This window comes from Colletotrichum paranaense (genome assembly GCF_030867605.1).
Source record: "Colletotrichum paranaense strain IMI 384185 chromosome Unknown Scaffold_4.1, whole genome shotgun sequence".
Classification (NCBI taxonomy): Eukaryota; Fungi; Ascomycota; class Sordariomycetes; order Glomerellales; family Glomerellaceae; genus Colletotrichum; species Colletotrichum paranaense.
Window position 1 is genome coordinate 2,807,801 of NW_026848962.1, and position 24,742 is coordinate 2,832,542.

At 52.1% G+C, this 24,742-nt stretch overlaps 10 protein-coding genes across 10 annotated transcripts; 3 read left to right on the top strand and 7 right to left on the bottom strand.

The window, feature by feature from the left end:
* Positions 1-2,687: 2,687 nt before the first annotated feature.
* On the bottom strand, positions 2,688-4,082 carry CPAR01_05947 (FAD dependent oxidoreductase; the record flags this gene model as incomplete). The annotated part of the gene is made up of 1 exon (XM_060490222.1): positions 2,688-4,082. One exon carries the CDS (start codon positions 4,080-4,082, stop codon positions 2,688-2,690), a length of 1,395 nt encoding a protein of 464 aa, XP_060351688.1.
* A 1,581-nt stretch (positions 4,083-5,663) lies between these two features.
* On the bottom strand, positions 5,664-7,458 carry CPAR01_05948 (cytochrome P450; the record flags this gene model as incomplete). Its single annotated transcript, XM_060490223.1, has 5 exons — positions 5,664-5,844; positions 5,907-6,564; positions 6,624-6,978; positions 7,034-7,064; positions 7,133-7,458. 5 exons carry the CDS (start codon positions 7,456-7,458, stop codon positions 5,664-5,666), a joined length of 1,551 nt encoding a protein of 516 aa, XP_060351689.1.
* Positions 7,459-8,124: 666 nt separating this feature from the next.
* On the bottom strand, positions 8,125-8,787 carry CPAR01_05949 (uncharacterized protein; the record flags this gene model as incomplete). The annotated part of the gene is made up of 3 exons (XM_060490224.1): positions 8,125-8,239; positions 8,314-8,534; positions 8,623-8,787. 3 exons carry the CDS (start codon positions 8,785-8,787, stop codon positions 8,125-8,127), a joined length of 501 nt encoding a protein of 166 aa, XP_060351690.1.
* Positions 8,788-9,415: 628 nt separating this feature from the next.
* On the bottom strand, positions 9,416-9,583 carry CPAR01_05950 (uncharacterized protein; the record flags this gene model as incomplete). The annotated part of the gene is made up of 1 exon (XM_060490225.1): positions 9,416-9,583. A coding segment is annotated over one exon (168 nt), but the record flags the coding sequence as incomplete, so codon positions are not given.
* A 1,356-nt stretch (positions 9,584-10,939) lies between these two features.
* CPAR01_05951 (uncharacterized protein) lies at positions 10,940-12,388 on the top strand (the record flags this gene model as incomplete). Its single annotated transcript, XM_060490226.1, has 1 exon — positions 10,940-12,388. The coding sequence occupies one exon, from the start codon at positions 10,940-10,942 to the stop codon at positions 12,386-12,388; it is 1,449 nt and encodes a 482-aa protein (XP_060351692.1).
* Positions 12,389-12,884: 496 nt separating this feature from the next.
* CPAR01_05952 (uncharacterized protein) lies at positions 12,885-13,226 on the top strand (the record flags this gene model as incomplete). The annotated part of the gene is made up of 1 exon (XM_060490227.1): positions 12,885-13,226. One exon carries the CDS (start codon positions 12,885-12,887, stop codon positions 13,224-13,226), a length of 342 nt encoding a protein of 113 aa, XP_060351693.1.
* A 2,863-nt stretch (positions 13,227-16,089) lies between these two features.
* Positions 16,090-18,006, top strand: CPAR01_05953 (major facilitator superfamily transporter; the record flags this gene model as incomplete). Its single annotated transcript, XM_060490228.1, has 3 exons — positions 16,090-16,423; positions 16,498-16,940; positions 16,996-18,006. 3 exons carry the CDS (start codon positions 16,090-16,092, stop codon positions 18,004-18,006), a joined length of 1,788 nt encoding a protein of 595 aa, XP_060351694.1.
* A 399-nt stretch (positions 18,007-18,405) lies between these two features.
* CPAR01_05954 (alcohol dehydrogenase GroES-like domain-containing protein) lies at positions 18,406-19,452 on the bottom strand (the record flags this gene model as incomplete). The annotated part of the gene is made up of 1 exon (XM_060490229.1): positions 18,406-19,452. The coding sequence occupies one exon, from the start codon at positions 19,450-19,452 to the stop codon at positions 18,406-18,408; it is 1,047 nt and encodes a 348-aa protein (XP_060351695.1).
* A 1,144-nt stretch (positions 19,453-20,596) lies between these two features.
* On the bottom strand, positions 20,597-22,270 carry CPAR01_05955 (ochratoxin A non-ribosomal peptide synthetase; the record flags this gene model as incomplete). The annotated part of the gene is made up of 1 exon (XM_060490230.1): positions 20,597-22,270. One exon carries the CDS (start codon positions 22,268-22,270, stop codon positions 20,597-20,599), a length of 1,674 nt encoding a protein of 557 aa, XP_060351696.1.
* Positions 22,271-22,843: 573 nt separating this feature from the next.
* On the bottom strand, positions 22,844-24,661 carry CPAR01_05956 (beta-glucosidase A; the record flags this gene model as incomplete). Its single annotated transcript, XM_060490231.1, has 1 exon — positions 22,844-24,661. One exon carries the CDS (start codon positions 24,659-24,661, stop codon positions 22,844-22,846), a length of 1,818 nt encoding a protein of 605 aa, XP_060351697.1.
* Between the last annotated feature and the right edge of the window lie 81 nt (positions 24,662-24,742).

The following is a 24,742-nucleotide window of genomic DNA, read 5'->3' on the forward strand; positions in this document are numbered from 1 at the left end:
CAGTCTTACCGGACTCTCGGCGCGGGTTTCGATTGCTCGTGACGTCCGAACACCCTTCGGTTAGATGGCTCCATGAACCTCATATTGATTGATCCAAGACTATCTCAAGGCCATTTGGGGCTGGTGCAGCTCGGCGGACGGTCATTCTGAACAAGGCCGATAATACTACCTACCTAATCCTGCTTTGTAGAGCTGAACCATACTACCTGGCCCTGCAGTAAAGAGCTGAACATGTCAAGGCCAGTCACTCAATGCATTGTTTCTTGGCACTTTGCCCCTCTGTGTATGTTACGTCCCCCGCACGCACCCAGCCCTACTAAATACTTTAAATGGCTCGAGAGCCCCATGTTTAGACTATGTATCCATGTCAGACAGGGTGACCTTAACGGACGACATATATGAGAGATGGTATGCTATTCCGTAAAGTGGTTTTAAAACATGCTATTTTGGGTCACGAGCGATGTGGAACTAAGAGAAGAAAGTGGTGGCTGCCTTTTCGTTTTCTTCAATAAATCGACATATTCTTCGGATAGCATATGCGAATGACCATGTTACTCTGACATAATTGCCTTGCGATATTTTATCATACTGGATAAGCCTTTGCTACTTACAGTCAAATCATCAAATCATAGCCGCTGAAGAAAGTCTGTCCATCTTCTGAGGTTTCCCATCAAAGGCCACCCGAAACAATTTTTTGGTTGTTTCTGTCGGAGTTTGCGGGCTTGGACTGAAACACGTGCTTCCTCGCTTACAACCAAAACTGCTGACAGGTTGCTAAAGAAAGTATGCTCACTGACTCGAGCAGCCATTCTAGACCACTGCCCACCTCCCAAATAGGCTCATTCGGGGAATATTAGGCCGCCGGCGGATCGTGGAATTATTGGTGACCAAGCTTGACCCAGCCCCCAACCTTCTGACAGGGGGCCTTGGCAGCGGTGTATTTGCGACTTGATGCTTCATGGATTAGGCGCGCCTTTCATGCGTTGATGGAAAGAACCAATGAAAACTCCCCGAAGGCCGGCATCGGTATTTCTATTGGTCGTGGCTTTTGAAGCTCCCCACAACACCATTTCGGCCGGTTCACGGAGTCCGGGGGACGGGACTGTCCGCAGCGCCGCCAACTAATCGTAAAATCAGAGGCCGACCTCTCGGAGACAGGCCGACTGCCAAGATCACTTCAGCCTCAAGGTTTTCCCAGGCTGCAGGAACAGGCTTAGTCGAGTGCCATCATGAAACTCGGCGTCTCCTATGGCCTCTTGGACTGGGTGTCCAATTTCTTGGAACAGGATTGATGTTTCTTTTGAATGCCGAGTGCTCTGTTCTGCAATGTGAGCAATTCGTTGCTTTGAGCATTGAGTTCTCCCTCTCGCCGTTAGAGTCTGTAAAGTTGGGGTTGGTGCTAATTCAAAGATCTCTAGAGGGGCGTAGTAGGCTTGTGCTTAAGGCATAACAATGTGATCACTGCAGCATTAATACGGTGCCCCAAAATACAGCAAGGGCCTCGACCACCCCACACATGTCTCAGAGGTGGGAAGATGAGAGCTTGGCACCTACACTTGGTCTTGAAGCCTCTCACTTGAACGAGTGGCGACGAAGCCTCAAGCAGAGCCCCTCCATGCTTGACGATGACGTATCACGGTAATAGCTTCTATTCTGGTGTACTAGAACGACCAGGTCACCGTGACTACGACATAAGTGCCCTACCTAGGCAAGGTGCACAAATTCCCATTTCACGAAGACGATAATCAGCGACGAGAGCCTAGATTTAGATCGATAATGCTACACTCTAGCTAATCCACCTCAAAATCGCAATTCCTGGAGCACGTTGACTAAAAGCTCCGGTACTCGTGTGTGAATGGATTACTAAACTAAATCCCCTGTTGGTGAAGCATCGCCGGGGCCAGAAACATGGGAGAATGCGACTAACCGATGTTGAGCAGGATAGAAGATCTTATGACTGCACATTTTGTTAGAAACATTAGAGTCAACTAGCTGGCCGATATATTCATTTGCCCTAATGTGTACATATGTCTGATGCTCATCCATAAACGGGGCACCCCTTTTTGAGGGCCATTCTATGTCTAACGTTCGGTCACTTCTATAATGCCAATATAAGCCAGAGGACCTGGACAACAATATTCGCATACCATAAGACCAAATCTTGAGTTCTTTCTTACGAGTAGAGTATCAGGTCAACTCCACTGAGCATTCTTGTTAGACTTGAAAACTCATTGAATATTGAAGAAGCAGGACGAAAAAAGCTATTTTAAACTTTTGACGGGAAGATTTCAGACCTTGCACCTATCCTCAAGGCTGGTTTGGCAGGGACCTATTTGTATCTCTGTGAGCTCAATGGAGTATACTATAGGGGCGCTGCTCTAATTACTCAATTCGAAACTCGTGCAGAGAAACATGGCAGGGGGCCAACTTTTAGTCACATGTCCGTACTAGCATCCATTCACGTATATAATGTCGCGGCGTGACATTAAGAGCCATGAGCCAAAAAACATTCTTCTTGGAGACTAAGTAGTCACTCAAACTGTAAGTTATTCAGGTGTCAAGGCTCAGTGGGTGATAGCACTAAAGATGGATGATAGAGGTTCATTGGTTTGACCAGACCAAGAAAGGTGTTCGCAGCAGTGGTATGTCAAATTACTAATTACGCTGTTCTATGAACAAAATCTCCTTTACAGAGAGGGGAGAATTCTCTTCTCAGTGAACTGCCAAAGCAGGGGAGAGTAGTCAGAGCACCAAGCGTTGCCGGTGTAGTATGTGCTTCTCTTTCCCTGAAGAGCGTACAAGTCGCGGTAGAAACCGGCCTTGACAGCCTCCGTAGAAACGTGAAGCTGGAGGTTGGAGTGCTCCTCCCAAGCGGCAAACTCGCCGCCAGTCGCAGAGGTGCTGTTGGAAGAGGCTCCGACCTTACGAACGGCATCGGTGACCAAGCCCTGGGCCTTGGTAGAGTCAGCCTCACCGATGACCTTGACGGTCTGGTAGCCAGGAACGCCGACGGTCTCCAGGCGCCAGACGAAGGGCTTGGAGGGGAGGGCATCAGGGGCCGTAATATCGACGTTAAGGAAGTTGGTCAGGTCAGGAAGACCAGAGTCAGAGACGACACCAACGTAGTAGGGGACGTTCTCCCACTGGTTGAAGACGGAAGTCTCAGAGTCGTCGAGGTCGAAGGGCGCGAGGTTCTGGATGGTAGGAGGGATGGTGATCAGGAGCTTCTTGGCCTTGATGAGCTTGCGGCCCGTGGAGGTGGCAACGACGGCCTTGACGCCATCATCAGAGCGCTTGGAGGCAACGACAGTGCTGGAGTACAGGACGTCGTTTCCGAGGAAAGCGCCGGCCTTGTCGTACACCTGCTGGTTGCCACCAGGAGCGTACAGGTAGCCGCTGGAGAGACCGAGAAGATGGGGTTGGCCAAAGTTCTGCAAGACATACAGAGTCGGGGTCTCGAGAAGGTTGCCAACACCGTGAGCGAAGATCCAGACGACTTGGACAACCTCGGTCAGGTTGTACTTCTGGACGAATTGACCAAAGGGCAGAAGAAGATCCTCAGGAACGTTCTCGGGGATATCGTAGGCGCCTTCAGCCAAGAAGTCAAAGTTGAGAGTGGCGAAAAGGTAGTTCGCCAGGGGCCCGACGAGGGTATTGGGGTCGACGGCCGTGGCGTTGGGGACGACGAAACCGGTCTTGAAGTCGACAATCTTGCTCGGGAAAGGAGACAGAGCGGAGGCGTTCAGCTGGACGTTGAAGCGCTCGAAGAACTGTGTTGTCTGGTCATTCTGAATGAATGCCTGCACGCCGTAATCGATAGGTGCGCCGGTCGCGGGGTCGCGGAAGGTGTTAACGTGGCCTCCGAGTTTGTCGGCGCGCTCTACGACAGCGACGGTCTTGTTCTGGTCCCGAAGACGGACGGCGGCGTAGGTTCCGGTAGCTCCACCTCCGACAACGAGAACGTCGCGTTGGATGATGTCCTCGGGTTTGAAGGCGGACTCGTCATAACAGCCGAGGCCGGAGGGAGCAGCACTAATCAATGTGGCGCTGAAAGCGCACAGCGACAAAAGGTGAGAACGCATTGCAAAGAGGAGTTGTGGAAAAAGAATGACTGGGTAATCAAAGGAGTGACTGGAGATGTGCTTCTTTCCAAGACCGCATTATTAAGGCGTGGTGACTATAGAAGCTATATATCCGTACATGCCGTATTCCAAGGCAAAAGGTGCCGACTGAGCCCGGCGGTCCGGTAAAGTTGGGAGCCAAGGCCAATCACCAAGGAGAGTTTGACTCAAAGAGGTAATGAAGTCAAATTGATTAAAGGGCACGAACTCTGAATAACCGGCTCCACATCAACAGACGAACATCTTCTGAGTCCAAGGTCGGGCCCGGACTCTGCGGGTATTTGGTTACTACGGAGTACAATCCTGCCTCTACTGATTTGATCGTCTTTCTCATACCGTTTGCCCTGGTCGAGATACAGACTACATTATGGTCCCGTTGCAGCATGTTGGCCATGATTGTGTGCTTCGAAAGGCACTGCATCCCGGACCGTCCGGTGGATCACAACCTTATTGAGCAAGGATTAGGTCAAGGCTCTCTCTTAGAGTTCAACGCTTTGATTTACCAGGGCTGAGTGACAGCTAGAGAAAGAAATGCCAATTTACTAGTTTGCGACCAAGGTGGGCTGAGTAAAATGAGCCTGAACTCATTACAAAAACCTTTGCATGCGCCCGCTATTTCCGCCGGCCTCGCGAGCGCAATTCTCCGTCCGAGACAAGCTTTCACATCGTCACGTCAACTCATTATTGTGAATAGTCACGAGAAGTCATTTTCGAACTTTTGATCAAAGGCGCTCGCTCTCGCATTGAATGCGCGATATTTTTCGTTGAGCAGCTGGATTTTGAACCTCTGTACGCTGCCTTCGAAGCTGTGCCTTCACCGCTGGTTCAAACTCTTTCGCAAGGCGATGAATTGTATTTGACACTGGTGATCCACTATCAAGTCGGATTTCGTCACGCTTGGCCGTGAGCCATGAAGCAAAAGGCACCGACGCTGAAAAGAGATCCTACGCAATTTGCACCATCCATGGCAACAGCGCCAGCAATGAATAAGGTTCCAATGAACAGCCGACACTGACTCGGTGGGATTACCCGGTGGCCAAGGCCACCGTGATTTTCAGACCCCAACTCCACTCTTGAAGGATGATTTGACTCACAACCGTTGCGTTCACGCCCCGCCTCCCGCCTCGGGTTTTGACGACGCAATGGGGTAAGAGACTTGAGTACAACTTGAACGAAATACATCGTTCAGAAGGATGAAACCCAAGGTCGCTTTTCAGGAGAGATTGTCTCGCCAAGAACTTGACAAGATAATCAGAAATCCTAGTTCAGTCAAGAAGTAATGGTGGACGGGTCACGGATAGCTTGGAAGTGATTCGTGCTGGAGGTGATCAACTCGTACTAGAAAAAGTTTTTTGTAGCGTCCGTTTGTACAGAGACGACCTCAGCTTGGTCTAGCTCTAGCGCTGTTGACCAACAACTGTTCAGAACGCTACTACAATCATCTCCAGTCCGCCTCTTCACGACTTGAGCATTAGTCACTCATCTCGCGATTTCAAACATGTTCCCGTCATGTCAGTTCAAAGAGGAGTGACCAGCAGTCGCTTATACAGCCTCTTCATTCGCAATAGGAACGAATCGCAAGAGACAACGTTGTCCGTATGGCCGGGCAGAAATGATCTGGTCGTGAGATCGCATACTCTCGGGAGTGATGGAAGGATCTGGTACAGTGGAATATCGTCCGTATATGCCACGGAGTAAGATTTTCATCTCTGCCAATGCAAGACTGTTTCGGGATTAGCATAAGCTCGCGCCCATAGTCCGTGGGAAGGTAGTGTAAGCCCTTACTGTTTTCCGACACAACCTCTTCCACCATGAGCAAAGGCAAACATGTGTCTCTTCCTCTCGGCTTCTCCGGTGGGAGATAGCCAGCGTTCAGGGCTGAAGGTGTCAGGGTTGGGGAAGACTGCATCGTTGTTGCGGTGAACCGAGTATGCCTGGCTGCTCACGATGGTACCCTCAGAAACAAAGTAGCCATCGACGGTCTTTCCTCCCGGTGGGACCACGCGAGGTAGGGACATTGGAATCGCAGGATAGCATCGGAGGCCTTCTTGAACCACGGCGTCAAGGTAAGAAAGCTTGTCAAAAGAGGCGTCTGGATTCTCTCGAATTTCCTCCCGGAGTTTCCGTTGAATCTCAAGAGATGCCGGCTGTGACAGTTCCCACAACAAGAAACACAGCGAATCACCCGTTGTATCGATGCCAGCTACCATGTGATCCGTACATTCCGCGGCGATGTCAATGGCGTCCATCTGGTTGACGCTGCTGCCGCTTTCCCTCTTGTCTTGAAGGCGGCTTAACAGAGTGAACGGCGCGGGATCAATTTTGGAGGTAGCATTAACAACGAAGTCCTTAGCAAGGGGCGTGGTTCGTGGATCGAAGAACAGGTCAAGAATCTTAGAGAAGTACTGGTAAAAGACGGGGTAGTGATGCTGGATAAGGCGGTCTGATTGGTAAGTTGAGGGTTAGCAAGCACCCACTGCATATCAACTCGGGAAACCTCACTTCGTAGACTATCGTCCGTCGTGACTTGCTCCATCATGTCCGTGTCTTCCTGTTTCTGAAGACTATTGGTTCCGTAGGGGTGGAACAAGTGATGGGTCACGCAGTCACAAGCGTAAGAGTGAAGCTTGACCTGGTGATCAGGGACAACAGTGTCAGTGTTACTGATACAGGACTCGCCGCCATTTCTTCGTGCTTGAAGATTTGAACTTACATAGACATTCACACTTCTACTTGCTGCATCAGCACACTGCCTGACAAACTCTTCCGCACGCTTCTCAATACCGCTCAGCGCTATGGGCTTCACCACATTGCTATTGGCATAGCGGTCGGCAATGATACGCTTGCGCTTCGCGTGCTGAGTAAAAGTTAGATTTTTTGTCTCAGACAAGTCATAAAGCTAGGTAACTTACATCGCCCTTCACAAGGGTTGAAAACATGGTTCTAAATCACGAGCGCAAAACTCACGGTCAGCGCCGTCTCAAGATTTTCCATGTAATATCGGCACTTACCTGCGCCCGAAAACCTTGAAGAGGTTGTAGAAACGATGCTTGTCATAACCACTTCCGAGTGATCCGTAAATCTCCTTGACAGCCTCATAAGACGTATATGAAACTTCATTGGGCGCGATTCGCACGACCGGGCCATACTTCAAGTGCAAAGAGTGGATGTATAGCGTTCGATTTGCGCCGAATTCGTGCCATCTCAGGGCGATTGAGGTGATTTTGGACAGTGCTGGCCCGGGGATTCTCCACAAGGGGGATGAATAGCAGCGTGCTAGGTAGAACACCAAAAGGGCTCCAAGAATAGCCGCCACAGAGAGCGGGTTCAATAACATGATGCAAGTTGTCGTTGCTGGTAGCACTGCCTTGCTGTGAAATGTCAAGTATCAATCACGCCAATTTGTAAGGGTTGGGAATGATGCTGAACATAAATACCCCGTAATAATAATACAGCTTTGCCGCGAGGTCGGCTGGGGAAGAACGGTAAAATCGGGGCAGATAAGGACAGATCAAGACGAATCAAATCCCCTCCAAATCAAACGAGACCTTTGTTGTTGAGTCATTGGCGGTTTACCCCGCCTATTTAGTTCGATTCCGTTCCCCTAATGTTAAGAATTGGCGAATTCCGGATGGGCGGTCTTGTTTTGTGGATATGAAAACAACGCCTGCTCCGGGCTCGGCCCCGCATTCTGATCGCTAATGTTAAGAAGACCCGAAGATACGGATCAGCCGAGACCCCCGGCCATAAAACCAACCACCGAGTCAACCCATATTTTCCCTAATGTTAGGCGCAGCCGTAATTCCGTGATTCACGTTCCATCACTCATGAACTTTGCACCTCCGATCAGCCTGTCCGTGGTGACAACCAGCGGAGTACTTTCTTCCCACACTAGTCCGCTTCAAGGCAAAGCGAAGCACGCCGTACAGCAATCCTTCAACTGTGGCCTTTTCAAGGCGATCCTTATCGTAGTGCTACCTGCACCTAGTGTAAATCCGAGATCTCAGACTTGAGGTCTCGGGTAAGCTGCTTTAGTCTCCGTCTCTCGGTTGATGCCAAAGTGTTTCCAGTACCGGTAGTCCTTGATGGACACGACCGATGTCTGGAAGGCAAGGACACTGGTGCGAATATGTCAGCGTTTTGATATTAAACAGAGCCGGATCTGCCTTTGGGCAGAGGCAAAGAAACCTACATCAACACCATGACGATGAGAGTCACAATCCAGCTGAGAGCACAGCTTCCACCAGTGCAGAACCTTCCATTCGCCTGGCACAACAGACCAAAGGCGACGAACCAGAACAAAATCTCCATTGTATTGAGGATAGCGTTGGCTTTGAGCGAAGCCCACTTCTTGAAGCGCTCCTTATGAGTCGTCAGAAGTTGGTAGCCGATAATGATAAGAGACTTGAAACCCTGTAATCGTCTGGTATTAGTCTCATTCTCGACAACAATGATTGCGAAAAGGAACGTTGCAAAGTTTCCCCCGCCACGAAGAACTCACCATTGTAAGGGCCATGATGTTGCCGCGAGTGAAGGGGACCGGCATGGCCATGCGCCAGATGGTGAGGATGATGGCCAGTGCCATTAGGGCGACTTGCGCGATGTGGATTTTGGTCTTGTATCTGGTATCGAAAAATCGACCGTCAAAGAAGTCGCGGATGCCCATGGTGACGATAATCGTTTTCCTTATGTTTACTGTAAGATCTTCGTGCTGAGTCGGCGGTTTTGACGGGCGGTGGATCGGATTTCGGTCTGATTGTAGATGATCGATGAGTGCGGTTCTAGGTCTGATGAGGTGGTGAAGTTGGAAATTTGTAGAAGATTTGAAACTGAACAATTCATCTTGTATATTCTTCGACTTTTGTTTACATGTATTCGTTATGGCTCGGCAACTGGTTTTTGACATATACGCGGAGTTTAGTGAGGACGTATACGCGTATAAGGTTCGAACGCCAGTTGCATCGCCACAATAACTCGAGACAATGGCTGAGGAACTCCACACCCCAGATGCTACATCGAGTATTACAGGTGAGATTAAAGCCGACTAGCTAAAGCGCGATTACCCGTAACGCCCATAATTAAAGTTGCCGCGTGGCATGCATGACCCGATTGCTTGGCTCGAGGCTTTAAGAAGGCGCATAGGTAGATTCCAGATTGCTGACCAAGGGTTTAAGGGGTCTCTCGACGCTACGTATGCTGCGGCGTAGAGACCGCAAGGCATCATTTGTACGCGTTTATCTTAGATCTTGACTCGGGGCCGTGCTTGGGCTGGCGCGCTCTTGACTGTTTGCCAGTCATTCGCTCGTATAGATGGATTTCGAAACCGCCGCACACGTTGCCTTTATAGCGGTTGATGGTTGGCGCGACGAAACTGGCAAAGGCGCTCTCTGTGTTGCTGCTTGAATTGATGATCGCTTGTGTGGTAAAAGCTGTCTTTGGGGAAGATCCTTGAATAGACTGATTCGCCGAGGAATTCGCACTCAACTTACTAGGTAGACTTTGCTCGCGGCTTGTCCCCCGAGTTTCCGACTGGATCTCTCAATCTAGGAACATTCTTCTTGGTTCGTAGGTGGTATTGGCGCTACAAAAAGCTCTTCTATCAATTTATTTCTACTTCGGTGCAAGCAATAGGCTTCGCCTCTTTCTTCCTTTCGTGCACATCGGCAGTTTGATACCAGGATATTGAGCTTTGCACCGGCGCAACGGCGGCCCTACTTGTGTATAAATCTGCACTTGGAGAGTGACGAAACCTTTGCTTCGAATGATGCATCTTACTGGTAAAAGGGCACAATTCCGGCCATTGACGACGGGCTGCCAACTTCAGAAGCTGAGTAGGTTTGATCTTAAAGTTGCATGACCAATTTGAGAATCACCACGCAAATTATGACCAACATACACGAATTTAGTCGTCATGGAAGTTCTTGTCAAAGTCTCCTGGGCGGCTTGACGGAGTTCGGCTTTACTTTTCTCTCAGAGAACATGAGTAATGCAACCGTCTGGTGCGGGCAATAGAGTAAAGCGTAGTCCAGTGTCTGGGTAGTCAGCGAGTTGGTGAAGCTCGTTGTCAATGTCTGATGCATGTGCATCTTGATATTCAAATGCTGGGCCGTAGCTGCGCTTACGCATTGCAGTTGACACTGATAGTGACGGATAAATAGTGTCACTGCGTCCTTCACAATGGAAACGACGTTGCTGGGTCAAAAGAATAAGAGTCGTTAAGTTAAAGCTCCAAATACTTTCCTCCAAGAACAAAGCAGAAATCAGGATCTCAACAGCCTCTCCACCAGATCAAGTCTACGCAGAGAATCATGGACGCATCGCGATTTTATTGTACGTTGCGGGGCGTTAAGCCGGCCTCCGTGGAAAGCCGGCGCCGGCGCCGGCGCTGGCGTGCCATTTTGCCGTCGCTCAGAGCATGAAAATGTACCGGAAGACCCGGAATGATATCACTGTACGAAGCGTTCGGTCTGCTATCGTAAAAGCTTAAATCTCATGACTCTTTCCCGAGAGCTTCACAGAGGGCAAGGCTCGCCGCGAAATGGGCCGGTAATTACCATCACCCATATATAAACAGCAGACTTTTGACAACACAGGTGAACCTTGTCAAGCCGGCATCCCTGTAGTACACGTCCGCCACGCCCGCCCGAACGCGTTATTAAAAAAGTCGAGCATGCTAATCGCAAGATATAATTGCGCACTTCAATCGGCCCATGGCCGACTTCGCACTTGTTATCATCATGGCGAACCCTGAGCGGTGGAGAGTGTTGAAGCAAACACCTTGCCTGTAAAACAGTCAGACTCGACAAACACTCCAGAAAATGGCTTCGCTGCCTCTCGAGCTCGTGGAGCAAATCTGCTCATTACTCTGCTTCCACTGTCAACACCCAGGGACTTTTTCTGACGCCGAAAGCGACGACTATCGACTCAGCAAAAGGGCACTATCACGACTTTGTCGCGTTTCCAGAGGATTTTGCGCTGTTGCCCAGCCGTTCCTTTTCCACGACTACGCCACGGGCGGGCTACTTCAAAGGCATGGTTGCGGTATCGGAGCACAACCTAGCAAGCCCTCACAAGACGACGAATACGAAGACAAGCTGCCCGTCTTCCTGCGCAGCATCATACAGCGTCCGGATCTAGCATCTCACATCAGAATGCTACAGCTGGTAGAGAACGACGTGATCAGAGGGTGCACGCCAGAACTAGCTCCACTCCTCATCAAAGCGACCGAAGATGCTGGCGCGCTACGGCACGCTCCGAGCAGGGGCTATCTCCAAACGAAAACATGGAGTGGGTTCTCCGGTCAGCCAGAAGCTTTGTTGCGAATCCAGCGACGGAAGATTCACCACTGGCTCGGGGAGTTGGCAATTCTGCTATCGCCGAACCTCGCTATGCTTCTCATAGCCCGTGATAGCTTTGTGGACTATGAGCATATCAGAGATAGTCGGGCTTCCTTCCCTGCACTCCGATCAATTGCTCTCAGGGGCGTCAGGAAGAATCATCACATTTATGAGGCCTCTGCGCTCTTCGCCGCGGCGCCAAATCTTGAAAACTTGCATTCAATGCATTGCAGTCTCTTCGACGGTCAAAGTCCTTGGACTCTCGTGAAGCCTTGGACGCTGAAGTTGGGCAATCTTCGGAGATTGTCGCTGAGCGAGATAGGCTTTGAAGATCTCAATCTATTGGTGAAGTGCTGCCCGAGTTTGGAGGAGCTGGCAGTCACAGCCAAAGAAATCTACCGCAACTCGGGATTCGACTATTGGGATATGTCAAAATTGCTTCAGGCATTTGACCCGGTTCGCCATACTCTACGGAAACTGCGTCTTTCTCACGATTGTAGTCGGTCGTCTAGGGCAGACTCCCGGCAAGTTGCGTCTGGCGGGATAGCTTGGTCTTTCCGCTCCTTTGAGCATCTAGAGGAGCTTGTATTTGATCAAGCGGCAATCGACAATACCCCAAGAGCAGTTCTCTTGGAATATGGAGTGGATCTATACACCGAATGGAGGTTGGCCGAAGTCTTGCCAGCGTCCATTCGTCGGGTTGAGATCTTGCATGCAGACCAAAACTGCAAGGAAAAGCTCAGGCGGCTTGCCGAAGAATCTTTGTTCACGTTACCCAATCTGAAGGTTGTTCAGGTCAACTATGACGACTTCAGAGAGAAAAGCGACCTTGATGTGCATTGCGTAGACACTATGAATGCCCGATTCCAATCGCTGGGCATCGAAATGATATGGAGTACAGGGTGTATCAAGAGGGAAGTAACGGCTTGAACTTAGTTGCTATCGGTCTACCTCGAACCAGAGTCGATTCATGGATAAGGACCATAGTTGCATGAGAAAATTCCTGTAGAGTGTTATTATAATAGATAGACTAATAGATAGAAACGGGAGCATGGCATAGCATTATCAGTCTGCACATAGATTTGACGAAGAAGCCATAGGCCCCTCACGCCGGGCATATAGAAACAAACACAGAAGACAAAGCTGTTCATTACAATTCTGCCAGAACGCACGCGATAGACGAGGTGTGTTCCGACGGGTTTCGACGAAAATATGCCGACTATCGAGGATAAGACAGGCGAATGACCACGATACGCCCGTCTCCTAGTCAGCATGGATGGCAAGCGAGGTCGGTAATACCCTAAACGATATTCAAGCTCCGAAGCGGTTGAACAGTCCTGGGACCGTGGCCCAGAACCTCGATCTCGGTATGTAGCTGGCACAAACATTAGCGGGCCGGATACGCAAATCAAAAACATTGACTGAGATGAAGCAAACGCTTCAAGCGACGAGAGATAACACCGATGTCCGCGTATGCGCTGCAAGTGATGCTTGTCAAACCTCGCCGTGCAAACTGCATCCAGCGGATACAACCGACGACCGAGTGTTCCACACGCACATTCAAGTGCGACCACCATTGCCTCATCGGATTATTTGTTTGCTCGTCAGTCAAGGACAACGGCGGGCATGCCGGCAGCCGAGGTTGATGTCGCTGTCGATGCTGATGTCCCTCAGTGGATTCTCGTCAAATGCCCGCAAAGAGCCGAGTTCTGGAACAGTCTCGTCGCCGAATACATTGCTCGATCATGTCTCAGATCAGCCGCAATAACTGGACGAAGGATCAATACGGCGGTGGTTTTGACAGGTGCGCCTGCGAAGTAGCGCAGCGACAGCAGCCACTTGTTTCGAAACGCCTCTGGCTGAACCCTCGCATGGTGTCAACGGCTTTGTGAACAGGGGGACGGGTTGAGCTAGAGCTGAATAGGGGCGATAGAGCGAGAGGCCAGCTTCGAAGGTAGAGATGTAGACGACCTCGAATTTGTTGAAAACTTTGTGGCGGCGCCAATGGTGTCTTTGACTCCCGAGACATTCCTAGTTCTGGTACTGGGGTAGTGCCGGCCGTCGACGATAGCGTCTTGGAGTAAAGGCAACGTTGATTTGATGGTGTAGGTACCCCGGAGGCCGAGTCGGTCCACGACAGAGGGCTTGTCGACGTTGATGGCGTGGAGTTGGTGCAATGAGACGGCGTAGAGACTCGTGGCGGAGCGTAAGGACCGGGAAATCGGTTACATGTTGAAATTACGACGCAAACATTCGAGGTATGTGCCTCGATCGAGGTGTCGTGTCTCGCGGACTTGTGGGGGAGACGGCATAGAGTGAATGTCGAGTACCATGCCCCACGCGGGAAGATAAGGACAGAACGGGGCAAGATTGTCTGAATATGAGCACTGAGCGGACTAAATGCATGAACATGTCAGCAATCGCGTTTGTGTCAAAAGGAAACGTAGCGCCGATCCCATCTCAGTAGCAGAAGCGCGTGTTGTGGTGTCATGGTGTTGTGAACGTAACCTCCCATCGATCTCGAGCCACGTGCGTCACCGTGTTTATGGACATGCTCCCTTGTCTTTTCGTAGAAATAACAGACGTGCTTTGATGAGGGGTTGGAGCGCCAAGTTGACAGTATTGATGCGAGAAGCGCAAGCCTGGCTGCCTTTCCCATTGATAGCTTGATGGCAGGCAGGGCGAGGGGTAGATCCTTGTCAAGGAGACCTAGAATATCGATGGAACAAAGGAGACACCAACGATTATCAGAGAAACTTGAAGAGGAGATGGCGACAGTTGTCGCACAACGGGGTGGCACATTGAGGAACAATCGAACCCAAGTCGGAGACCCAAACGACCCAAGTCAGGTTGACAGAGCGGCAGGAATGCATTTTGGTCCCGCGAAGGCAGCGAGGGTTCCCCCGGTCGCAACCGAAACTCTGGAAACTGTTCCAATAGTTGGACAATCTGGGGTGTTGAGTCTGTGGTGCGACTAAATCTGACAAGTGACAAGAGATGGGCGAGCGTAACTGTGGTCCTTGATTACTTGGAGGACTCCCTCCGTGATGCTAAGCCTCACCGCCGAACGAGAACTGGGGGGGCTCCGTCTGGCCGCTTGGATCTAACGGCTTCGCTAGAACCTGTTCGTGTTGGTCTCGTGCGGCGCAGTTTCTCGCTTCCTGGCGGGCCATTCGAAGATACCGAAGGAAAACACTGAGAAGATTCGAGACAGTCCAATTTTGAGGTCCGAATGGAGAAGTCAAGGAGAAAGTAGAGCTTGTGCAAAGCAATATCGACGGAGTTGTTCAAGGCGCGCGGAGGGAACATCCCTCACCTTACCTTAGTCATCATTCGAGTGATGACTAACACCAAGGATCAGCACGTGACCAGACTGGTTGGAGCGGCGGTACGTACTTATCTCCCGGAAATGGACGCAGAGCAAACGGAGGACGTCGCGCGTTGCCATTCACGTCCATCAAACTGCACGTCAACAGCCTTTGATCAATCTATCGGGCACTTGCATTCAACAGTTCAACGTCAGGCTGGATGCATCAAATGAGCGGCATCTAAGACCCTCGAACTGATTGCAGCATCGTGCAGAAGAAGCAGCCTGCCGCCCTTTCTCACTACTTGAGGCCCTCATTGTGCGACTTGGAGATGCCCTCGCCCATCGCATCACCTCACTGAGCAATTGTCTTGAACCCTGACCCGTCTCGTCTCTCCTGGAAGCCCCTTATCGATTCTATCTCGTCTGGTCTAGTCTTCATCCGCCAGCATCCAATGGCTCGGAGCTTACGAGGGACCCGCCAATGACGCTCTCTACCCGTCTCTGGTCTTGGAGCCTCCCGTCTTTTGCCATTCCGTGTGGGTGTCGCGTCCTTCCGCTGCCCTTACTGCCTAGTCTTAAGTGCGACGGGGAGGGATGATGTTCTCCTACCCCAGTCCAAGTACCGTGTGCATGCCCAGTGCCGGCGCTTGCTAAGTTGCCTTGTTGGCTAACGTCCACTTACTGCATCCTGTACTAGTTCGTCATCATCATCCCGACTACGCCACCAGGTATGGCTCCAGCTTACACAGCACACCGTTCGACGCATGGAGGAAGAGCCCCCAAGACAGCTGAGACAACGTCTGGCCCCCTCCCAGGGTACCGTCTCTTGTACAACACCAAGGGACCGATACTTGGCGTCCGCTTCTCGTTCACCAGGCAGAGTCAGAGGCAGCGCGACCTCATCTTCTGTACTCCTGCCCTTACCGGAAGCAAGCCGGTGTAACATGGGAGCCCAGACAAGTGTTTCGGGGACTTGCGCTCTCTACTCTCCCAGCGCGACCATCACCGTCTGCTTCCGACCCCAGCATCCACGTCCTCGGCAAGGCCATGGTCTTGGTCGGAAGTTCCCCCAAAGGACTGACACGTTCAACACACGTAACTTGATCTATATAGAATCCGTGATCTTCTCCCCTACAGTATCCTTGTTTCCCAGTCTCCTCATCAGGATAAACAAACAAGATCAACAGAGTAGCGCTGCCATCTCAGCTGCCTTCCGCATCGTGTCACTGCTCCATCCCGAGTACCCGACTCTACTTCACTGGCACTTGTAGACCTCTCAACCCTCTCTACAGCATTCGACCGTCTCGTCGTCATCGCCAACATGTTCGACGCTCAGAAGGCCGCAGTGCCGTCCTTCATGGCTCCTCCGACATTCCTGCAGTCAAGAGCGTCAACCCTGACACCAAGCGACTCGAGCTCAAACTACGATGAGATGGAAAAGGACATCGCGAGCTCTGCCGCATCGTTTCAAGATATACGAATCGATCCCATCCTACTCCCTCCTGTCCCGTATAGCGAGCTATCGAGAATACCTTCCGCCAAGTCAGAACAAGCCGAGATCGTAAATAACGAAGATGATCTCGAATATCCCAAGGGAATGAAGCTGGCTTTGATTGTCATGGCATTGTGTTTCAGTGTGTTTTTGATGGCTCTCGGTAAGGAACCGTCTCCCCAATTTCCACACTCATTCAATAGGGTAGAGCTACAGCTGACCATAACCACCACCTAGACAACTCCATCATCGCCACCGCCATCCCGCGTATCACGGATGAGTTCAAGAGCTTGAACGACGTCGGCTGGTACGGCAGTGCCTACCTCCTCACAACAGCCTCTCTCCAGCTGCTCTTTGGCAAGTTTTACAGCTTCTTCAGCATTAAGTGGGTGTATTTGATCACCATCGCCATCTTCGAGCTGGGCAGCTTGATCTGCGGTGTCGCACCCAACAGTATCGCTCTGATCATTGGCCGCGCCATCGCGGGAGTAGGTTCAGCCGGCATTTTTGCCGGAGCACTCATCATCCTCGCCTATAGCGTGCCTCTCGAGAAGCGTCCCATCTACACTGGTGCCGTTGGTAGCATGTGGGGTATCTCATCCGTTGCTGGTCCTTTGCTGGGTGGTGTCTTTACAGATAGTCTGACGTGGCGGTGGTGTTTCTACATTAACCTGCCGATTGTAAGTTGATTTCGATTCCACGTCTTTGATGCCACCGTGCTAACGCCGTAGATAGGGAGCCGTCACCATCTTTGTCATTCTCTTCTTCTTCCCTGATCCCGTCCGCTCCATTCCCCAAGAGACATGGCGAACACGCTTCATCCAGATGGACCCTCTCGGAAACATGCTCTTCATGCCGGCCATCATCTGCCTCCTTCTCGCTCTTCACTGGGGTGGCGTCACATACCCCTGGGCCTCTGCCCGCGTCATCGTTCTCTTCCTGATTTTCGGCTTCGGCATGGCGGGCTTCCTCTACTTGCAGTACCTTGGCCAGGAAAACGCCACAGTCCCGCCGCGCATTTTCAAGCAGCGCTCAGTCTGGTCGTCCTCCTTCTTCGCCTTCAACACCGGCGCCGCCTTTCTTTTGTCTGTCTACTTCCTGCCCATCTGGTTCCAGTCCGTTCAGGGTGTCTCCGCCGTCAACTCGGGAGTCAGAAACTTGCCCATGCTGGTCAGCAACATCATCGCTTCACTCGTTGCCGGTGCCGCTGTCACTATCTGGGGCCTGTACACCCCGTGGATGATTCTTGGCTCGATTCTCATGGGAATCGGATACGGCCTCATCTCCACCTTCAACCCCAACACATCCTCCGCGATGTGGATCGGCTACCAGATTCTCGCCGGTGCCGGAGTCGGCGCCGCTATGCAGCAGCCTTTAATGGCTGTGCAGGTGGTCCTCGACATGGCCGACGTGCCCACGGGAACCGCCATCATCATCTTCACACAAACGGTTGGCGGTGCCATCTTTGTCGCCATCGGCCAGACAGTCTTTACCAACAAGCTCGTGGAGAGCCTAGTCGAGTACATCCCGACCATTGACCCCCACTCCGTCATCGCCGCGGGTGTGACAGCTATCCGCAAGACCATCGATCCGTCCCTCCTGCCCGCGGTAGAGCACGCCTACAGCGACGCCCTAGCACAGGCGTTCCTAGTGAGTGCTGTGACGGCCTCGGCGACCATCATCGGCTCCGTGTTTGTGGAGTGGAAGAGTGTCAAGGGCAAGGATGTCCACGTAGGCATGGCGTAGTCGAGGCTCGGAGATGTAGTCGAGCTTCTCGGCGATTTCACTCCTTCAGCTCGGGGACTTTCGCGTCCAGAGCTCATCATTTCCCTATGTTCCTTGGCGTGATTTCAGAATGTAAGCTATGAATTGGGAGGCGTTACGGGTTAGGAGCATTTGCTTGATTTGATCGGAACTGAATGGCGGTATTGGCGGGGAACATCCGTCTACTCGGGATAGCATGCCGCATCTTTTGGAGAATCCTCCGATTGAATGCGGAAGAAGAATAAAAATATATTACATGTCAGTCATCATCTGCGATCCCACGTGGCGAAAGCTGTCCTGTAAGCCGTAAGCACCTTAAATAAGCCAAGCAATTTTTTGATCTTCATGTTGTCAACTACACTACCACTCACATCTCGCCAACTAATTGCCATCCGCAACACGGATAACCATCTTCTTGGCACGGACGGTACCATTCTTCAACCCATCGAGAGCCGTCTTGACGCCCTCGAGGCCCTTAACAACCTCATACGGGTGCGCCTTCATCCACCCCGTCCTCAGCGCCTCGGCAAACACCCGCGCCCAAATCAGGCCAAACAGCCTACCCTGACCCTCCTCCTCGTGCACGAATCCGACGCTCGTGACAACGACCTCGACGGTAGGATCGACGTCGCTAAAGTCGTTACCGGGCAACACCGTCGTGACTCTCGGCTTGAACCCCGTGCCATCCTCGGGCGGGCCGGCGATGGCCTTGCTAAGCATCTGGAACGATCCCTTCTCGCTGACCGTGTCAAAGACCCTGAACGATCGCTGTCCGGTCGCCTTGATCACCTCCCTTAGCTTCTCGGCCAACTTGTCCTGCGAATCGAACTGCGTGTAATCCAAGAACACGTCGCCCTTAGCTTCCTCTAGCAGAGGCGTGACGAACGCGCTGTTCTTGCTTCCGATGGCGATGAGGGGGTGCACGCCCGCCTTCTTGGCAAGCTTGATACCAAACGCCCCAATCGCCGTGCTGGCGCCGTAAATCACCACCGGCGCCTTGGTCTCCCTCTTGCGATCCCAGGGCGAGGGGATCTCAAGCGAGTGAAACAACGCGACAGCAGCGGTATACGCCGCCAGCGGCACCGTCGCGGCCTCCTCGTAGGACACGCTGGCGGGGAGGTGGAAGGTGGTGTAGGCGGGAACAATGGCGTACTCTGCGAAGCTGCCGTTGGCTGTGCGCATGATGTGGAACCCGGCGACGCGATCGCCCTTTGCGAACTCGTAGACCTCGGCGCCGACCTTCTCGACTGTGCCGGCTACGTCATCGCCCGAGTTGGAGGCGGCTTGGAACCAAAAGGGGAGTTTCCAGTCCTTTGGGTTCGTGCCGGAGACGATGACTTTGACGAGGAGCTCGCCTGGGCCCGGTTCGGGGATGGGGGAGTCCTTGATGTCGACCGAGAGGTCGGCGTTGACGATGGCTTCTTTCATGGTGAGTAATGATGTGCTTTGCTTATGATAGAGTGGCGTAAGTTTTGTTCGGATGAGACTTGACGATCCCTAAAGTTTGGAATACTGTCGAGGTAAAGAATCGTTCTGTAATGTATAAGAATTGAAGCTCTAATATCGAAGCCAGTGACGTCAAGACTTCCGGGACCTGAAGCTCTTCTTTGTACTTCTAGATTCCATGCATCCAGTCTCCATCCCGAATACGTTCCCGAAAAGAGGATACCTCCCAATTCCTTACACCACTGTACAAGGCATTAGGTTCCATTTCTCCCTCGGACAAGGGAACACCCGCTACAACCACATGGTCCCCCTCCTAAACATCTTCAATACTCTTCCAATCAAACACGGGGGCCTCGCTTCGGCGCAGGGAAACACAGGTCCGGGCGAGCCGCTTCCAAAGGGCCCCGCCCGGGTCCCCGCCCCGTGTGTGGTGATCGCACCCACAGTCCAACACTTCAGATGAGGAGATGAGGGGCAGAGCATAGGCTTCTGTACGGATTACAAATCCAAAGTCCGGCAATGTTGCACCCACTAGGTGAGTGCGAAAGTCCGCTGCCCGAACTCCGCTACTTTAGTCATCTATCGTTATGAAGTCGGATAGTTGAGACAAATCTCGGTCTCGCTTTCTAGTGAATGCATCGTTAGTTAACAGAATTTTACCTGTATCAGTTGATGCTAGTTTTGGAAATCCGGAACAATCCAACGCCCTAGAGCCCCGGCGCCTTAGTACTAAGTCATTGTTAGTATTGTGCCTTTATCTAACAATAAGAGCAACTCAAAATTGGCGTATTCCTACACTCACCTTGAGTCTGTTTGTAAGCCAATTGGACTTCAACATCGTAGATACCGAAGTTAATACTCTGGCTTAAGCCATATCATATACAACCACATCAATTAGTACGGACTTTTTGTTCGTTCCAACAAGTCTCCTGGCATTATTATTTAACCGCAACATAGAGATACAATCTTGCGGTACGGGGTTATCTGACTCTGACAGGCGTCAGGAAGAATGGCAGTATCAACCAATTCACTAGTTATATGCCCTCAATATTGCTGGAAAGACATGGAAGCTAAGTACATCAGCCGGGAGCCTCTTCAAACTGCTTAGGATCAATCTTTTGCCCACCTACAATCCAGGTCCATCCCCAACTCTGGCATACATGTCATCAATATCGTCCTGATACAACTTGAGAACCGCCACCCTCTGTACATTGCCCTTCCCGGCAATGGGGAACGGCTTTGCCTTTCGACTAAACAAGATCCTCTGCTTGGCCAACTGACCAGCCGCATCCAAGATCTCGTTACCCTTTTGCACGAAGGGCCAGATACTATCCAACATCTCCTCTTCCGACATCCCTTGACCGTCATCGGCAAGATCAATGACAGCACAAATATGCCGCCTCCCCGTTCCGCCGACAACAACATGCTTCACCGCCGGATGCTGCGCAATCTCCCTCTCCAATAACATGGGATTGACATTCCAACCAAACTTGGTCACCACAATATCGTCCCTCCTCGAGTAAAACTTCCAATGGTGCGCCTTGGTGGGATGCTTCACAAACAAGTCGTTGCTCCGAAAGACACCGTCGACGACGTTGCTGTGCCAGAAGACGTGCTGCTGCTTCTCCACCTTGGGGTTTCTCACAAACGTCATCTCGTAAACCTGTTCTTGCGGCTCACCTTCAGACCCGGACCCCTTGACCTCGCAGGCTTCCCAGACGATCCCGCTCTCTTCGTCGTTGAGGCAGAACCAGTCCCAGTCCTCGCGGTCCGTCTCGTGACCTAGGGCGGCGCCGGCCTCGGTGGACCCGATGAGCTGGTCAAGCTTTGTACGGGCTGAGAGCGCGTCGCCGGCGGGTTTGCTGAGCGCGCCACCCGCGTAAAAGATGAACTTTAGTTTCTTTTCGACGGAGGCGAGGCACACGGGCGATTTTGCCACCATTTCTAGGTAAATCGGTACTCCAGCCAAGCAGTCAAAGTCGCCGTGCTCAAACATCAGTTCAAGTGTCGATGGCGGGATGGGACCGAGGGTGTTGGGGCCCAAGACAAGGACTTTTTTCCGGAAGAGGGGGTCGGTAACGGCTGAGAAGAAGCCAAAGGGGTGGAAGATGGGCATGGTCTGGTAGCAGCGCGTCCCCTTTGAGAGAACCTTGTGATAGGACGGTCGGCCATCGAGATCTGGGAGGAAGCGCCAGACGGTATCGACGACGACAAAGGACCTCTGTGTCCAGGTGACAGGCTTAGGCAGTCCCGTCGTGCCCGAGGTGTGTCCCACGGCCGCCGGATCGTCGATGCCTTCCTCGTAGGTCCGCGTGTAAGGGTACGGGTCTACATCGCCATTGTCATCGAGAAGGCTGTCTAGAGATGGTGCGGGAAAGGTCTTCATCGGTCTCGCCGCCAACAGCGGATCGACCATGGCGTCTACGCCCTCGCTCCGCATCACATAGTGACAATCCTTCTTCTCGCAGAGACTCAAGTTGTAAATGAGGCTGTTGAAGTGAGAACACAGCAGGATCTGGTGGCCCGTCTTCATGGCGGCGATGACGTTGATTGCGTATCTGATGTCGGGGAGGCCAAAGTAGAGCAACGTGTTGAATGTTGTGCTCTTTCCGATGTTGGCCTCGATGTGCCACGCCACTCTGTCTACTGCTCTTGATAGCTGACGGATGGTGACATCGCGGAACCCGTCTTTGGCGATGTCCTTACTGATGGCGTATGAAGCCCAAATGCGATCTGGGTCCCGCGCAACCTGCTCGGCCACAACATGTGGAATGAGGCGGTGGGTACTTTCGTCTGCCATTGTCATGAAGCCGGTGTTGCTGCCAACTTGGATGAATTGAGCACACTAAAATATGGGTTGTAAGAAGCATGCCAAGAAGATCTCAAGTGGACATCCAGATGCCAAGGTAACCTATCTGCTTTATACATCATGAACACTATGTGGAGAAGGAAGTTGTCATCACGGATTTCAATCCTCCTAGCCCACATTCCTCTCACGTCAGCTAGGTGGTGCATTAGCCCACTAATCAATCAAAACTTGGGGCATTTGGGAATTTTGGAAGACAAAGGCAATTTCTGGGGTTAGCCTACCAATGCCTACCAATGCAAAGGTCGTAAGCTTAGCTTCGTCTAGCGGCCGGTAACGTCCAGATTGGACGGGGCTCCGAAAGATCGTCATCAAGTCTGACATGATGAAAACGTGGATAGGCCAGGACTGGCCGGAGACTCTGACATAAACGAGCCGCAATAGCCGCTTACTAGAACCGATGTCACCTGTTGCACTAACACCTCAAAACCTCGAAATCGTACTAAATTAATTGTCCAGTCATCGTTGAGTAGTATTTACGACTTTCCTCAACAGTATCTACACAAGCTAGATGTGACTCTGAAAAAAGTCCACATAGTCAAAAAAGCTCCTCTTCACCCACCTTGCCAACCCTGGATCCGACCGATTCACACCCATCATTCCATACTGTGCCTCGAAGCTCCCAAACTCATTATTATCAATCCAGCTCCACGCCAGCGCCCCAATAACATTCACCCCGTCCTCGTGAATAGCCCTCAACGTCTCGGTCAAGAAGTTCTGATAATACATTGTCCTCTCGAAGTCATACCGCTGCGCATCGTGCGACGTCTCCGCGTCCGCCAGCTGCGGGAACCCAAACTCCGTGACCATGATGCCCGACGGCCGGTACGTGTTCCAGACAAAGCCGAATTGCTCTCTCACGTAGGACGGGGCGATGAGGGCGCCGCCTTCGGAGATCGCGCCCATTGCCCAGCCGTTGGCTTGAATTGTGGTGAGCGTCACGCATGAGGGCCAGAGGGGGTCTGAGGAGTTGGCCGCGCAGGCTTCGTAGCCGCCTGGTGGATTTGTTGCGTATTGGGCGCCGTAGGGGTCAAAAGCCCAGTAGTCCATGGTGCCGTTGATGTGGGCGAGTTGCTCGTCGGTCAGGGACTTTGTGAGCGTGGTATTCATCTTGGGCGTGTTGAGGACGACTTCGGGGAACTGGTTCCCCAGGAATAGCGGATTGCTCATGATGCCGAGGATGAAGTCCTGGTAGCGGTAGGAGGCTGCAATATCGTCTGGGTTGCCCGGGTCCAGAGGCACGGCGAGGTTGTTCGCGAACTTCATGGTGATCTTGCCGGTTCCGCCGAGGACGTCTCTGTACCAGCGGTAGACGTCCGCGTGGGCGAGGAGGAACGCCGTTAATCCATCGTAGCTGGGCAGGGTGAATTGCACAGCAATGTTTGGCTCGTTAAAGGTGACCCAGTACGGCACTCTATCCGCATACCGCGCCATGACTTGCTTGGCATAGTAGGCGTAGTGATTTGGGAACTCGTCGAGATTGTCAAAGATGCCAACGGGGTTATCTATGTGCATCAACGTTGCGACCGGAGTGATGCCGTACTCTATACAAGTATTGATCACGTCGTCGTAGTGGTCCAACGCCTGCTGGTTGACCGGCGAACCTGCCCTGCCAAACGGCACGACACGAGTCCAGGAGATGGAGAAGGAGAAGTACGGCACGCCAAGAGCCGCGAGCCTCGCGATGTCCTGCTTGTACAGGAAGTAGTGCATGTCTGCCACATTCGAGTCATTGGTACCGAGCAATCCCTGGCCGTTGACGCCAACAACGTCAAGCACAGCAGGGCCGCGACCCTCGATTTGGAGACCTCCCTCGATCTGCCATGCGCTGGCAGCCACGCCCCATACAAAGTCGGAAGGGAACTTGAGGTCGGTGTTGTCATTTAGGGGTCTGGCGGGCAGTTGAGGGGGGTATACCAGCTCGCTGGGCGGGATGGGTGTCGGGGATGCGGTTGTCGTGAAGGGAGGCTCATGCGTGTAAGTGTAGTTTGCCCAGAGAGCGGCGTAGGCGCTCTGGCCGTACTGGCCATCGGGGGACGCTGTAGCCGACGGGTTGAGGGAATACGTCGTGTAAGTGACATTCTCTGGCAACAATGTCGAAACCTCGGTAAAGTGTGGTGCGTATGGGGTCGCGATGGTCAGAGGAGATGGCAGCGGCGTCGGGTACCGGTTTACCGTCAGCTGTTCATACGTAAAGGTGCTGTAGGACCACGAAGCTACGGCAGTTAGCCGGGCGGTTGTCGATGGAGCACCGGAAGTCTCGAGCGCAGCGGCATACGCCCCAGTCAGGGAGACTGCTGCTAGACCTAGATATGCTTGCAGCATTGTCAAGATCTCTGTTTGACTGACTACTTGCAACGCAATTGAGCTTGCAGGACATCAGCCATCGGGGCGAACGTGATATGG